Raw genomic sequence first — 17,713 nt, forward strand, 5'->3', positions numbered from 1 at the left:
ATCTAATTTGATTTAACGTATCAAAATAAATCCATTAAGCGATTTCATCATAAATTTAAAGTAAGATCTACTTCGTAAGTCAAAAAGACTTGGTGGGCCTAGGTTGCAATCTCATTTACTTCTTATTTTTTGGGATAGGTTACCTTTGTTGAAGATAAAGGTTGCAAACAGAATTTCAAATTAACCTGCGACTTTTGAATATTTTGGTTAAAACAAGTTTGTGACTCTTTTTTTTCCCTTTATTTCTTTATTTTCCTTTTTCACGTGTTCTCCTGTCATTAATCCTATGATGCATCGTGCAGCCATTTCGCTACACTTTCTTATTCCCATTTGTAAGCTTTATGTAACTGTTCCAAAAAGCAACAATTAATGATTGGAAATCCTTTTTTAAATACTTTTTACTTTTTTCCTTTTTTAAATACTTTTTCTACATTAGTAGAAAAGACCAATATATAGTCATATCGGTATTATTATCATATTAGATCTAAACTGGAAGCTTAAAAAAATACCAATATATTTATTGTATGAATAATTTTACAGTTAAAAATAATATCAAAATATTCTTATTTTCGCATTATAGAAACTTTTGTAGGTAAAATAAACTATTATTTTTATTGCAGACTTATTATAATGTGATTTATGATAATGCTTAATTCATAATGTAAATATTTGGCATATTTTAATTTTTTTAAATTTCACTAAAAAAATTTGCAAATTTTTTAAATAAATTTCTTCCACTATTAACATCTATTAAAAAAAAACATATATATTTTTCGAAAAAAAAAAATAGAATGTCATGGATTCTAGTGTTAATGTTTAAAATATATAGCTTTTATGTTAACATTATGCAAAAAAGATTATTTTATCTAAGTATAACATCCTTTACAGTTTTTAAACAGATGATTAGTTATTTGGTCCGTTTTGAGGGCTTTCAGCACAATATCCAATCTTGGCTAAATTGTATTTAAACACAATATTCACAATAACCTTATAAGTCTAGTAAATCATAATGAAAGCAACCTGAATCAAAATTCAAAATATATTATAAATCCTAGTTAATATACTTATGCAGTCATGCATAGATTTTGTAGATGCATACAAAATGAAAATATAATAGATATACAATTAAAATTTTAAAAAGCCAGATTTGTTTTAAGTATAAAAAATATACGCAAATCACATGCTTGAAATTTATTTAATTCGATACTTTTTTACATATTTTGGCTTCTTCAAATGAATTCTTGGATCAGCGTAATTATTTATTATGTCTCAATAAGCACTGTATTTGACACATTTTCCTTCATCAGTAAATTTTGCGAACAGTGATATAGTGCAATCCTGTAAAAAACAAAAATAAATATATATAGATGTCAGCTGTCTGATTAAAAATATTCTTCGATAAATTCTTTAATTCAATTTTTTTTCAAATGTGTTAAAATGATTGATTGCATATTGAAGAAATTACATAATTTGTGTTCCTTGGAAACTTAATTAATTGATTATATGCAGAATAAAAATCTTGCAATACATAGATAAAAGATTAATCAAGTAGAAACCAATATCTCAAAAGTTTGTTACAACATTTCCGGAGAAGAAAAAGATTTTTTGAAATATATATTATTTACAAAATTATCAATCCATTTTTATTTGAAATTCTTTTCGCCAACTTTCTGAAATCAGTTCTTAAAGATGATGCATTTTGTTGTTGGCTTTTAGATATTCTATAAATATGGCTTCGTTCTTATTGAGATTATGTAATTAATTTCTAAAGACAGAGGTTCAATTTCGTAAATTCGAGGGTTGTATAAAATGTGTCCGATAGTTAGCCGAAAGAAAAGTTATATGAAGGGACTCTGATTCTAACTTTTTCAAAGTAGCATCCTGGTGCGCCCAGACACTTATTCTTCCAATGCCGAAAACATCTCTAGAGAGCCTCTTTTGGAATGACAATATCCACCATCGCATTCTGCATTACTTTTCCTCTATCGCCTGAAAAGAATACTTCATTGTTGTCTTCAGCTTCAGAACCCACCAGAAGTCGCAAGATTTTTCTTTGTTCCTCCACACACTTAATCACGGATTCTTCCTATGCCAAAATTGCATTTAGGGGGCTTCTTTTGGAATGATCATATCCTCAGGACTTGAACTGGACCCGAATCAGGACTTGAACTGGCACACCCAGATCATGAGGAAGACGCGCTATCCCTAGGCCAGGTCGCCGGCCTAAATTTCGAAATAATTAACAAATACATTCTCTCTCTCTCACACACACACACACTCAAGCAGTACATATATTGACCAAAGCAATATAAAGCATAATTATTTACTTCATTCAAAGTATTTTTCTAAATGAAAGCAGGAGATCTGTATAAAAAGTAACTGACCTTGAATTTGCTCATCACAATAATCAAGCAGGAGTGACCCCATTCTAGATAGTGGTAGAAAATACCTTAAAAACTTACATGCACTTTATTGTACAAAGTACAAAGAGTTCAGGAGTCGCTCTCTGGTTGTCATCAAGTGAGTTACTGCTGCTGCATTTTTTTTTTTTTTTGTTATAATGATTGAATGAAACGAAAAAGGTATTAAAATGAATTCGATTAAAAGCTTGTCGGATTTTAAACCAAACAATTCATATGATTCAGCATATGTTTGGAGAAAATGCTCTGAGAAGCAACATAAATTAAGGAGTGGCAACAAAAACAATTATGCAGTTTTGGGAAGTGATCAGTGTTCTGTGTAGTCACAAATAACTCAGAATATAGTTGTTGTAGGAAGAATAGAAATATAATGAAGGAAAATTCACTTTTGCCTGATTGATTGCGAAAGATGTTGGATTCATTATAGGTTACGCACGTAAAATTTTGCGTATTGATTTGGACAGGTGGGCTAGAGTGGCTGAGAAATGTACGTCCAAGCTTCTGTCAGCAGAACAGAAAGAACTCTGCCATGACGGGCTACACAGTACTTGCTGAACACTACCAACAATGATCTTCAAGTTGAGCATCGTCACAGCTAAAGATATATCATGGTATGATTCGGAAACAAAAACACAGAAATCCGAATTGAATAATCGCAGTTCTCCAAATCAAAATCAAGATGATATTAACTGTATTTTTTTTATATTTGTAGCTTTGCGCATCAGTATATACGAGATGGACAAATAGTAACGAAATAAAATTTTCAATACGTTCTCCATAGACTCTGCAGTTCAGCTCTAATATTGAAGAACTGATCAGGGAAAAAGAACAGTTGCCCTGAGCATGACGATGCTCCAGCATATTCATTATACCTGATTAAATATTTCTTGAAAAATATGTAATTTCAATCATTCGTCAACTTTCCACTCTCTAGACATGTCGTCTTGCAACTTCTGGTGGTTTCCGAAGTTGATGCTTTTCTGTTCGTTTTTCTAGTGGTTTTCGAAGTTAATGGTTTTCTGGTGGTTTTCGAAAATAATGAAGATATCTTATCTAGCAATAGAGAAAAGGCAATTCGAAACGAGATGGATTTTATAATCATTCTAAAAGAAGCCCCCTAGGTACAATTTCAGCATTTGAAGAATCATTCATAAAATCTGTGGAGGCAAAAGAAGCATTTTGGTAGTTTCCGATTTGTTCTCTAGTCTGTGTTCTATCTGTGAGGGGTGTGAAAGAACCCCCCCTGTAAAAAGGGGTTATATAAGCAAATCTGTGTGTCATTTTCATATGAGTTAGAAGTCAGACTTTTCTGCCCCTGAATGCTCAGGCGCTTTGCACCCAGAAGCTAATCGACACTCGGCTTAAATCACTGATAGTTCGTCAGAGGGCTTGTAAAGCGCCATAAGTAACAACAACAGAAATTTATTATTGGGTCATTATTAGGGTAGACATCTGACACACAGATTTGAAATCTTTTGCAAGAACATTAATGTATTTTTTATCTATTTGCAGATAATCGCGTGAAATCCGAGAATACAACGCATCTGTTTCGTGGAAAATTAGAAGGTATTTATGTGCTGCTAGACACCAAAAATTCCAGTTATTCACACATTCTTAAGAGACATGTAATCGAGAAATTCTTCAGGAATATTAGTTTTTCATCGTTCTGTGTTCGTTTTCTGTTAGAGCCATGCCATATCCGGAAATAATCGAAATTTTGCTTTCTAACTTTAATTTATATTAGATGAATAAATTGATATCTTACTGATTAGTAACCTAATATAATAAAACCCCAAAAATATACATACCATTGCCTCATAAAGATTATCACAGATTTTCTCAGAATATCGTTGCTCGCATCCTACCTAAAAGTGAAATAGTACTTTGTGAAACTAAACCTATTAATTATACTTAAAAATAAGAAATATTCAAGAGATAATATAGCTGTCTAAGAATTGTCTTCTTCACATACTTAATTAATAATTTGTCTTAAGTAAATTCTTAGTATTAGAATTGAAATAAATCAACTTCTAATTTTTTATAACATTACGTTCCAATTGTTCCGAAATTTTAGAATTATTTCCCAAATATAAAATAAATTATGGCATTTTGCGTAAAGTGGATAAAGATTTCCGTGCAATATATTTGTCAAAAGAATTCCATCGAATTTACAACACATTTGTGTAGCTTATTATATTTAAAAGCATTTGTTGTAATAATTACATTCTACGTGATCCATCACAGAAAAACGATAAATTAAAGATCCTCATGGTGTCACATTTTATGTCAAACCACGACATTCCGGTAATTCGTATCCTGCACTCGCTAATTAAATTCCACTTCAATTTGGATAAAGAATTTCCAAGAAAAGTAACTATTCGCAAGTTCCAAAAAAGTGCAGAGGAAATTTGTTATCCCATTTTTTAGGGTTGGTGATAAAAATCCATGCTCCACTGGTATCTGCTTGAAATGAAGTGCCGATATACATTCAATACTCTGTAATAGAATAAAATCGGGATCTTTTTTAAAGGTAGCAGCATTTAATGCGAAATGTTCTTGAAATAAAAATTACAAAATTAATATGAGGAAAATTTTAATTAGTATCAAAGTGAAGTGCGAAGGACAGAGAATAAAAATAAAATTAGATCTCAAATGTAAGGGCATCTTTAAATGTCTAATCTATTTACATGAGCTAATAACCGAGTTCCGAAATAATTATGCCAGTATTGAAATAATATTAATTTTTTCTGTGTGTTTGTGAAATAAATGAAAATGCGAAAATTATGTAAACGAACTAAAGACATTAAGAGCATCAAATGCAAAATTTAAACCTTATATTTGAAGTTAAAAGGATTCATGCACAAATATTATTCAAAAATTGTGTAGAGGTTACAGGTGAGCTGAAAGACGAGAATTACAACAAATCTTATTTAATAAAATTTAATATATTGTAAAGAAACTTTAACAAAATCATTTACTCTGAGAAAGAATGATAATTAATTCGTAAATTTAAACTGACTTTTTTACTTAATCTACCGTATGTTTTTCTCTTAAGCTTTAGGGCCGCGGTGGCCTGGTGGTAAGGTCTCGGCTTATGAGGCGTAGGGTTTCAGGTTCGAGACCCTATTCCACCGAAGAGCCGTCGTGTAAGGGGGCCTCTTGCACGTTAAATCCGTCAATCCAAACGTCCTCCCGTAGGTGTGGAGATAGGGATGCCAACTCAGATGTCGTCCTCGTCATCTGAACGCGGTTAAAAATTACGAGGTCCCTACCAAAATAGATCTGACGTTGCTTTACAACGGGACGTTAATATAACTAAACTAAACCTCTTACGCTTTAATCAATTACTTCCAAACTTACCGTAGTTATACTAAGACCTTGTTTACAAATATCATAGAAAACTCTTCTCTGCAAAGAAAAAGTTGTTTCTTTATGAAGAGAAATTTCATAATGGTCAATAAAAATAAAATGATAAAAGACATTGAAAACTTTAAAAAATTGCATTAATTAATGGCATAGTAACATTGTTTATAATAATCATTCCAAGGCTTAAAACAATATGAAACAGACAAATATAATTAAAAAAAAATGTATATTCACAAATCTTATATTATTAATATATTAATAAAATATGTATCACCATACACAAAAGGAATTGTGTCGATATTAACACTTATTTCCTAAGAGACCTTCTCTGAATGTAATTGTTTGATTGATCACTTGGAACTACAAAAAGTATAGGATCTTCCTACCCTTTGAAGATATTTAATTAAAAATTAACATTTAATTCACTACCTAATCTAAATTTAAATTAATAATAAAAATAACAACTTTAATTTAAACGAAGACAAGAGGATAAAATTATGCAAATACTAAAATTTAACATTACTATTTTGAACGCATAAATATCATCCTAACATTTTATAATAATCGAAACAATTTTCATTATTAATTTTAAATGCCCATATCTTGAAGATACAGTTTCCTTAACGACCTACTGAATTATGCGGAGCGCAAATTAAAAGGAAACTTTAAGAATTATGCAGAATTAAAAAAAATATATGTTTCTCTATTGTGTAAAAGTTTTTAAAATGTGACTGTTTTGTTTTATAGTTCCTAAGACACTGGATAAACTGAAAAATTGGCATTGTTAATTTTAAATGTCCATATCTTACAGGCTATGTATATCCATATACAAATACAAATGTCCATATCTTACTTAGGATAAAGTTTCCTATATAACCTACTGAATTATGCAGTGTGCCAATTGGAGGAAACTTGAAGAAGAATGCAGCCTTAAGAAAAAAATGTTTGGCTATTGCGTAAAAGTTTTGAAAATATGACTATTTTGTCTTATAGTTTCTTACACACTGGGAAAATATGTTAAAAACTTTTCACATCGCTTAAAATATACTTTTCAAAAACATGGCATAATGGCTGGATTGTCTCAGCACCAGGGTAATTCCACCATAATTCTGGAGTTGATGTAGCCATACGCTTTGCGTAATTTTTTCAGAAACTAATTTACTGATTCTAATAGCAACAAAAAAGATAGAATTCACTTTGCCATTCAAAGAATTTTATTTCAATTTTGGTCTGTATATCCATCTCTAAAACCTACGAAATAAGGTTTTAGTCACGAATACATGGGAATCTTGTAAATACTTATAAAATAAATCTATTAATAATTAATATAACAAGGATGTAAATCAATCATAGCTTAAGATGCAATAGTTCAAAATGAAAACTTACTTTAAACTCTTCATCCCGTATACAATATAGCTTTGATATTGCATCGTAGATATTAGGATAAGCTGTTACATTACTACCTTCAGGAATATTTTCCAATAAGAGCTGTATATCCTGTACAAATATTACCAAAATTATTAAAACTTTATTAAAAGTGAAATTTACGAAATTGCAGGTATTTTCATATGAAAATTATAGAAATAAAATCTATTCAATGAAAGATATTCGATCATGATAAATATTTCATGATATTCTTTGGAAGATATTTGATCATGATAAATATTAATTTATTTATTTCAAATTTATTAAAATAGTTCCTTTTAACTCGATAATTTAGGGCATGAATGTATTAGAGTTCATTGAATAAAACACCGTCTGAGGAAGTAATCTTGAAATGTAATTTGATATAAACAATATTAAGATTTATATAAATTAAAAAATTCTCAGAAATAAGAGATGAAATACATTTTATTTCTATCAGAGATTTAACAATTACATGCTATAATAATAAATGTTTGCATTTTATCCAGAATTTTTAAACTTTATATGATATTGTTACGAAATTTCCCGGTTCGTTTGGATAGTGGAAGTTATATGGTGTGGAGAACGCTCAATCAGCAGGCGGCAGTAGAAAATCAAACAACGATGTTTATTTACACGAAGACACACAGGACAGCACAAAGAAGAGAACTAAATATAGCACACATTTATCTTCAGCTGAGAGACGTGCACGCAACAAGACTCTACTGCAGACAGTAGCGCACAACTTAGTTCAGCACTAGCTTGACTCCGTCGCTGCTCTGCTAATCTCTGGAAGATTCGTTCTTCACCGTCGATTTCGACTACTCTCTCCTCTGGCAGCTGCAGACTGCCTCCTTTTATAGGTCTCAGGAGGCGGGGCAAGATGCCTCTCAACCAATCAGGAACGTTCGAACCGTATCTCGGTTCCCAATGGGCGGATTGGGAAAATTCTCGTTGTTTCGGGTATAATCTATTTTGGCAAAAAAGTCGCCAAATTCGTCTCCAAGTCGCCAGGCTTTGGGACCTCCGACGCGACACCCGGATTCCGTCCAATACAGATGACTGTACAACGGTCTTTCTGATGATGGAACCAACTATGATGGGAATCAGCATTACAGATTCGTAACAATATTATGAGAGGCAATACTTCAATATAACATTAAGACCACTCATAAGTATTTAAACAACTAATTATTTTATTTTCTTTCATGCTTCACTTTTTAGAGTAACCAGAAATATAAATATATGCTATAACAAATTAAATTTATGCTATTTCTGAAGCAATCTAAGAAATTAAAATTATTTCTGAATCAAACTAAATAAAGCACAATTATATTTTTGAGAGCCCAATACTGGCTACTACTAAAACATAACCAAATTAATAAAAATAAAACGTAATAAAAATAGAATCAAAAGTGCAATCAAAAATAAAATAAGAATCCGGTCAGAAGACTTTCTCAAGGGACCCTCAAGCAGGGATTCAAAACTAGGGATTTTTTCTGTGAGGGATCTGACTGTTGGTCCCACAATATTCACCCCTCGTGACCCGAAAATCTACTAAAATTGAAGCCTAAGAGATACACCATTTTTTATAGAAATAAAATAATAAATTGCACAAAATACAACCACTAATTTAAGCGAAAATTACAATAACATAATATAAACTATAAAATAACAATCGCAACTAATTATTAAAACAAAAAGGAAATACCAGTAGTAGTTAAAAACATCTACTATATATATATATATATGAAGGAAACGATATTTGCAAAACTTACATATATATATATATATATATATATATATATATATATATATATATTGCCTCCCTCACTTACCAAAAAAAAGACCTTGAGCAAGATAATTAATTTTCAATTAATTAATCATTAATTATTAGATAATTAATTTTCATAATCACATTTTTTTTATGGTTATAATACTTCTCTTTGAGTACCTTGCAAAAGAAATGTGAAAATAAACCAAAAGATTTCGTCTCAAAAAAAAATGAAAAATTTAATAAATAAAGGGCTTGTATTTTTCAAACATTTTGATTAATTCCTGGTAATTAATTTCAAATTGTTGATGCTTCTATTGAGAAGCCTTTACATATGTTGATTTCAAATATTAAATAAATAATTTTCTTATCCAGTAGAGGTTAGAAATAAAGAACTAGAGGTTCGAATACTTTATTCGTTTTTTTTAATTATTCATGATGATTTCATTCCTTTCTCTGACTGTACCTCCTACCTGAAGAAGTAAAAATTATCTTAAATTCAATTTGCTCATATAAATAGATTATAAATCAGTTACCTCATTGTCCAGATGATTTGCACACTCCTCATATTTTTTGTGTTCTATGGCTGCCAAAAGAAAAAGTGTTAATAAAAACAATAAAGCAACTTTATTTTTAATTGAAACATGTATCATGAATAGTTTTTCTGCAATAATACATTTTGATAATAACAAACGTCATTTCTGCATTTATAATTTCTGCAATTATGAATAAAGAATGAAACTCAATGCTGAAGAATGCATATACATATTATGTCCAAAGTTCTTGTAGAGATGAGTATTAGTTATAATTCGTCCAAGAACATATGTAAATGATTTACATTAATGTGCACAGAATATTCACTAAAGTCCTGCTATCCCAAATTAATTTTAGAAAGGTGACAACTTTTGCTACAAATTTCGTGTCTAGGTACATTGAAGTCACAGTGCATTGAACGTTAAGATAAGTCACAGCGTCTCCTGATGTTAAATAATGGAGTTAGCATTACTATCATGAAAATAATATAAAATAAAATGAAAAAAATCATTACAAAATTCAATCCAAATTTCAATCAAGGTAATATACCTTGCGTGCAAAATGCTGAAGAACAGAATATGTAAAAGGTGCATTTTCGGGGTTTAGTTATATTAACGTCCCGTTTGAAGCATCACTAGGGCCATTTTGGGACGGACCTCGTATTTTTGAACCACGGTCAGATGACGAGGACGACACCTGAGCTGGCACCCCCCTCTCCACACCACACCAACAAGCGGGAGGACGTTTGGTCATGATGGATTTAACGTGCAACAGACCCCCTTACACGACGGTTCTTCGGTGGAATTGGGTTACGAACCTGCGACCCTCCAGTTCCGAAGCCGAGACCTTACCACCAGGCCACCACGGCCCGTGCATTTTTTGGGGTCACGATTTCCAACACTTCTTTTACTAGATCGAAAATAATCTACAATTTTGTGATTGATTTTATTCTAGTTTCTTACACAGGTTTTTGCTAATTTCATAGTTATCCGCCATGTTGTGGCTGTAGCCTATCTCACTGTATGTCTCTTTAATATGCCTAGACAATATTTTTGTGTTAATAGCTGTCGCAGGCTTCAAGTTAATCTACATAAGAAGGATTTAAGGATTGTATGCTAGTGTATTGACTAGAAATTGCGTTCTGCGACATGCATAGTGAAGAGAAATTGTTTAAAACTCTCTTCAGGGCAAACTGTTAGATCTAGAACTACCACGTTTATTACGTAGTTATTGCTTGTGTAATAACGTTTACTAATAATGTTTAATTATGTAATTTTTTATAACATCTTTAGACAAAACTTCATTTAAATTTAATTTATTCCTAATATTTGAGGAATATTATATAATTAAACTGCTAATTTTACACTATTTTAAAATTTAATGAATAAATGCTTGAGAGACACCAAATTTTTTCGTGGTTGTTTGTTTGTGTGAGCGTGTGCCTTATATTCATGTACAGTTAAAAAGAAATTCTAAAAAAAAATAGGTAAATTAAGCCTAGACGTTTATCATTGGATATTGTTATATTCTAACCTCAAATCTACTTTATAATTTAAATTACAATATTTACTGAATATAATTGACAGCACATAAAAACTGTTTCGATATCAAATATACATAATTTCAGATTTTCTTAATGTAGCATCTGAAAGGCTTAAAAATATCTTAATATCAGTTAAATCAACTTTAATTTCTAAACTTTTATATAACTTAATAAAATCTCATCATACTAAATATTTACGATATGCATGTTATATGAATTAATACTTTCTGTGTGATTAAATTATAAGCATAATATTTATATTTCATCTATCTATTTTATTTTTTTTAATTTTACGGAAAAATACTTAATTTTTAAATAATTTTCTTTAATTACATGTAGCTATTCAAAACGCATAAATGTTTTTTATATATAAAAAATAGAAAATTATGCATTTTAGGGTTAATAGGTATTCTGGGAGAACAAATAGATCGCGATAGGAGATTAGAATTACATCTTTCCAAATGCAATTCTATCGGAAAAAATATGAAATGAAGCATTGTTTATTTTTATAAAATATAATAAATATATCCAAAATTATCTTTGAACGTTATTTTTGGCAGTCCCTTGGAGCTAATGCAGCAAGTAAAATAATTTTAATTCTCTTCAGAAATTTTTAAGCCAATTAAAATTAAAAAGCCTTTTTTCTGCAATTTATTTTTTAGTTTTAGTCACTATATTGCATACACGTATTTAATATTTGCACCAATCAAAGTCGCAATGTTTATGTAAAAAAAAATAATAACGAATTATTTATTTTGCATGAAATCTAAAATATTCTTAATAAATAAGATAGTTTCTAAATAATATAATATATTTATAAATTTGTTAATATGTATCTAAATTCTGTAATGCGTCATGCATGTAATACACATGCATGATACAAAATTCGTTCAAACCTATAGAGCACCCAGTTCAAAACTAAAATTATCATATTGTTACGAAATTTCCGAAGGTTCGTTTGGATAGTGGGAGTTATATGGTGTGGAGAACGCTCAATCAGCAGGCGGCAGTAGAAAATGAAACAACGACGTTTATTTACACGAAGACACACAGGACAGCACAAAGACGACAACTATACACAGCACAGAACACGATTATCTTTAGCCGAGAAGTGCAGCATACAACAGACTCTACTGCAGTCAGTAACGCACAGCTTAGTCCAGCACTAGCTTCACACCGTCGCTGCTCCGCTTACTCTGGAAGGCCAGTTTTTATCGTCGATCCCTATTACTCTCGGGCTACTCAATTCAGCGTCGATCCCGACTACTCTTCGACTCCACTGGTTTACGACTACTCAATTCTCGACGATTCTACTCTCTGTCGATCCCGACGACTCTACTCTGTCGCTTCCGACTACTGTACCACTACTGGGTCACGATGCAAAAAATTTGCAAAAAATGCAAAAAATTTATTTTTTCAATATTTGAAAATTCGAAATTTAAAATTTCCGTGTGTTAATTTTATATTCCAATTTTTCTGATTTTACTATTTTTTTTAATTATATGAAAGCATTTTTACAATAGGACTTTTCAATATTTCACTTTCTAAGTTTATGCATTATATTATCATCGATAATATACTTTTTGTACAATTTATATTGCCATTAAAATTAAGAGTAAATATGTAATAATAATATAAAAACATATGGATCTACCGTTAATCATTATCATATTATGGGGCTTTAGACGATTAATATGAATCTTTTTTTAATTTTTTTTATATTTTACATCTAGAAGACTTTTATATTTTACATATATCATATCTAGAAGACTTAGCTTCACTCAACAGTTATTTTATTTTATTTATGCATTTATTTTGTAAAATCATGTGTTTTCGGAGAAAATATTTCGATAAGAATCACATACTGGTTATAAATGAATACCTTTTTTTAATCATACCTACATATTCGTCGGTCATTTAAAAAAAATCATTAATTCACTTAATTCAGCATGTTATTTGAAACAATCTGCTATATTATAGTGTTAATTTTACAGTTTATCTATTACATTATATTTTTAATAATGTTCATTTTACAGTTTATCTATTACATTATATTTTTAATAATATTCATTTTACATTATATTTTTTATCTTGCATTCAGTTTTAGCATGGTGAAATCAGGTCCGAAATGCCACTATGTGACATTGTCATCATGACAGCTGATAGAAAAAGGCTCTAATAGTCACTTATAAAAAAATTTATGTAAAATCTCGTATTACAGAAGGGACACCTATGTAGATAATCTTATAAAGCAAAAATATTAAAAATAAATATTTAAGTAAAAAATTAAGCAAAAAGCGCGAATCGAATCCCCAACGCACGCTTCAATCCTGTTGCTCTGGTCACTATACTGTAGTACCCACATTTCAAAATGGAAGTTAAATATTTTCATTCTAATAGTTAGTTAAAGAAAAAAATTGTGTATGTAAAATCGCATTTTTTTAGGAGAGGCATTTATATAGATAAACTTAAAAAGCAAAATCTTATCTAAATATAAAACTTAATCCAAATCGTTACAGCCCTTTCCGAGATACACGAAATAAATTTATATATATACAAGAATTGCTTGTTTAAGACAGACAAAATATAAATATTCAGTGTTAAAGAATATAATCCTGTTTAAGAATTTAAAAATTTTCGATACATATCTTCAGTTTGATATTAATAAATCAAGCATAGTTCATTCATTTAATAGCTAACAAATTCCAATTATTGTATTTATTTGAATATGGACAATAATATTTAGTTTTAGTGATTTTAAAATATCAAAATTCTTGACCTTATAGAGGTCGAATTTTTTGATGAAAATGATTCATATGCATTATACATCATACGATAAAAAATAAATACCTTAAATTTTAAAACTTAAATTGAAACTAGTATCAATCCTTACTATCAGCATAGCAATTGGTGTAAACCCAACAATAATATGGCCCATTCTCATTAACATCATCAACTTCTATGTTCTTAGGCTGAGGCTTAGGTATTAATCCGGAATACACTGACGAAATTACAAATCCAATGAAGACGAGAAAGGATTTTGATGAATTTTTGAACATCATTTTAGATGATATCATATGTGTTCGTACTATAATATGAATTCATTTCAATATGTCATTTTTATATTGCTTGAAAAGGGAAAAAAAGGATTATATTTCATAATGAAAAATTAAGCAATTCTTTACAATTAATAGTTGAATCATAATCTAACTATTATTATTATTATGACTTTAGGAACAAAAAAAAAATACATCTGCAGGAAAATGCGTGCAATGGTTGTCTGGGAGGGTTTATTCAAGTAAAATAGGCCCTTTAGTTGAAATAACAAACGATTTGCATTTTTTTATTGTGTCTGTATTATTTTAATATTTCAAAACAGGAAAGTCGAAGGAAAATTTCATAAAGAATGCCTTTGAAAAATTTTAGCCTCAGTAAATGTTTTTGATAAAATATTTCTTTTTCCTTATTGAAATTTCCGAAAGGCAGATTAATATTTATTAGTCTAAACTGAAGGACTTAAAATAACTGAGAATTGAAGAGCAATTTTTTTAATAAACAGCATACATCGCATGAGCACACTTTATGTGCATGGATATAATTCTATTCCAAATTGGGATGCATTACTTTTAAATTTTTACTATGCAAAAAAGTATATTTATTATAAATTATATAGAATTTAATATTACAGTATTATTATTGATGATGTCGTGTCCGCGTTACCACGGAAATGTGTGCAGTAGCTTCTGAGGGTAAAGACCCCAGTGCACCCGAGGGCAGAAGTCTGACTTCCAGCTCATACGAAGATGAAATTCACACATTCGCTTGCACAGCCCCTTTTTACAGGGGGGCACATTCACATACCTCATAGATAGAACACAGATGAAGAACAACCATGCCCGAACCGGGATTCGAACCGGGACGCCCAGATCACAGGAAAGATGCGCTACCCCTATACATGGACGCCGGCATTATTATTATTTTTTACTGAAAAGTTATTTTTATTATTTATTATGCACATATCTTGCAGAAAGAGAATCACTTGTGCGCTCAGTGTCAGTTTCATTTCAAAACAGAGTAGGTGGTTTCCTCGAAATTTTTTTGCTTACTCTTTAAAACTGCACGTTTGTACATTATTAATTACAAGCCATTGGCAGAAAATAATTAACGAAACTGTCTGTTAGAGAACGATTTTGGGTTTTTTTTTTTTTTTTTGTGATAGATTGCTGGGATGTGGGTCATAGATAAATATTAAATAACTAAATGTGTCTTTTGTACATGTTTTCCTGTCAGATTAAAACCAAAGTTTAACATAAAATTGTGATTGTATTCACAAAATAACAATTCAGATTTCACATATTTATGTTACAGCTTTTTTGAGTTAGCGCATTTACATGGTCGTGAAAAATACATACTAATTCATTAAATGCATTTGGTTTCGAAATCAATACAATGTAAACTTTAGATACTAAATCTGTATACCACATTTTATCCATTTAGCTTCCTTCCATTTTATAGTTAACTTAAATTGAAACTGTCAGGTACACAAAGATTCTCTGAATAGATTTATCAAAAATTTGATAGAAATATGCATATTTGGAGTACAGACTGTATACTAAATTTCATTCAAGTAATTCTAAATCTTTTTGTATTTTCGTTTTCTCAAATAAACGTAAAGCCAAAATTGTGTTTTTTGGGATTCAGAGAAATTTGAAATGGAAAAATGCGCTAAAATCTAAAATGTTTTGATGATTAAACTAATTTCTCATTGTATATTTCATATACAATGAGTAAAAGAGTTCTAACGATTCTTCTTATTCAGAAAAGGCCTTAGCACTAAAACCAGGGAAAAAATATACTTTTCATGCTTATATATCATAAATATTATTATTAAATTACTATCAAAAATGTATAATCCTGCGATGGAATAAATCTTTGGTTTCAAATTCTGTGGCAATTAAAGAGCCTACGGATTAGGGAACAAGCTGACAAGCATTTCTATATGGGGAATTTTATTAATTTATTTTTGTTATTGTTTCATATAATTTCTCACACTGTCTTATGAATTTCAAAAAGCATTATGGGTTTCGATATATTTTAAAACACATGACGAAAATATTTAAATAATTATAATTATCTTTCATTATATAAAATGTTTTTTTTTAATTTCTGCTATTAATTAATTAAATGTTCTTACGTCTTTTTCTTTTAAACATTGATAGAAAATGAATATATATATATATATATATATATATATATATATATATATATATATATATATATATATATATATATATATATATATATATATATATATATATATATATATATATATATATATATATATATATATATATATATATATATATATATATATATATATATATATATATTTATAATAATTTATTACTAATATAAATATATATAGAGAGAGATAGCGTGTATGTATTATGAATATTTATAAATGTCTGTATTTTATAAAGTTAACAATAAATTGAGCAAAATTAAATGTTGAAAAAAATTTCTGAAATAAATAAAATTTCAGCATGTATGCAATAATTCAGGTCAGAAATTTACATAACTTTTTTATTGCAAGGAAATTCCTTTACCAGTTCTGAATTAAAAGACTATTTTCTTGGAATTTTTTATACTTCTGGCTGTGCCTTTCTCCACCATCCAATCCAAAGAAAGTTTGAGCTTTCAAACTAAATTGCTCTCTGAATAAAAATAATTTGGAAACATGTGAGTTGCGTGACAATATATTCATTTCCTCTCATTTACCAACTAATTTCGTAATATCAATTTCTAAATAAAATGAAATCACGCTAGCGACTGAACAAGGACAATAATTACAGGAAGTATTTATATTTTCTATAAATGCATTACGCAATTACTCATTATTTATAAAAATTTTGATAACGAAATAGGCATTATTTTATTTTTATGACATTTAAATGAACAAAAGAGAAAGAAAAAAATGTCGATAGTTTCCTAAAAAATATAATCATGTATGGAAAAAATAGTTCCTTCAATATGACCATTTTTTTCATTTTCTTTTTAATTAAATATTGTGAATGGTTTTGTCAAAGGACATAATGAATGCAAACAGAAAAAAAAAGTTTAAATATTTCACTGATTATTGAGTAACTCATTACGTTATTTTTACCTTCTTCTTTTTCTTTTTTTTTCTCTCAAAGGATTTCGATCTGAAAATTTGCAGTATTTTTCAAAAAATTGTACATATATACAGCTTAGTTCTAGATGTGATGACTATATAAGTAATATAATAGTTTTTACTTCCTTTTTGTACTTATATGTTTTTATTTAACAATTTAAATATATTGAAAACTAATCTTGAAGATTTTATATACTTTAGAAAAAGAATACATCTAAAATCTAAAACAAGATGTGTAAATAATAACTTGGGAAGTAAAATACTAAAGAGAATTATTGATTATATTGACATGGAATAAAACTTTTTACTGCGGACATTAAGTTTTTTTCCTTATCTGTAAATTTTAAATCCCTTGAGAAATAATTGTTTAATTTCAGCGAAGTTTGATTAGATTAAATTCAATATATAAAAGTTCGAACTTCAATATATTTGTAATTCTTGGTTTTATTGAATATACTTCAAATCATAATATTCGTAAAAAATTCGTAATATCCTAATAT

At 29.1% G+C, this 17,713-nt stretch overlaps 1 protein-coding gene across 1 annotated transcript; it reads right to left on the reverse strand.

Annotated features, from left to right (window-relative positions):
• Positions 1-1,185: 1,185 nt before the first annotated feature.
• Positions 1,186-14,117, reverse strand: LOC129981838 (uncharacterized). The gene is made up of 6 exons (XM_056092861.1): positions 13,935-14,117; positions 9,501-9,550; positions 7,173-7,283; positions 5,781-5,828; positions 4,229-4,285; positions 1,186-1,338 (listed from the first exon to the last, which is right to left on the reverse strand). Exons 1-6 carry the CDS (start codon positions 14,101-14,103, stop codon positions 1,270-1,272), a joined length of 504 nt encoding a protein of 167 aa, XP_055948836.1. The 5' UTR covers positions 14,104-14,117; the 3' UTR covers positions 1,186-1,269.
• Between the last annotated feature and the right edge of the window lie 3,596 nt (positions 14,118-17,713).

This window comes from Argiope bruennichi, chromosome 8, assembly GCF_947563725.1.
Source record: "Argiope bruennichi chromosome 8, qqArgBrue1.1, whole genome shotgun sequence".
NCBI classification, from domain to species: domain Eukaryota; kingdom Metazoa; phylum Arthropoda; class Arachnida; order Araneae; family Araneidae; genus Argiope; species Argiope bruennichi.

Coding starts and splice junctions, on each gene's coding strand:
- LOC129981838 (XM_056092861.1), bottom strand. CDS start 14,103: ATGATGTTCAAAAATTCATCAAAATCCTTTCTCGTCTTCATTGGATTT. Junction 9,551..13,934: donor CACCAATTGCTATGCTGATA/GTAAGGATTGAT, acceptor TTCTTTTGGCAG/CCATAGAACACAAAAAATAT. Junction 5,829..7,172: donor TACGGGATGAAGAGTTTAAA/GTAAGTTTTCAT, acceptor TTTTCTTTGCAG/AGAAGAGTTTTCTATGATAT.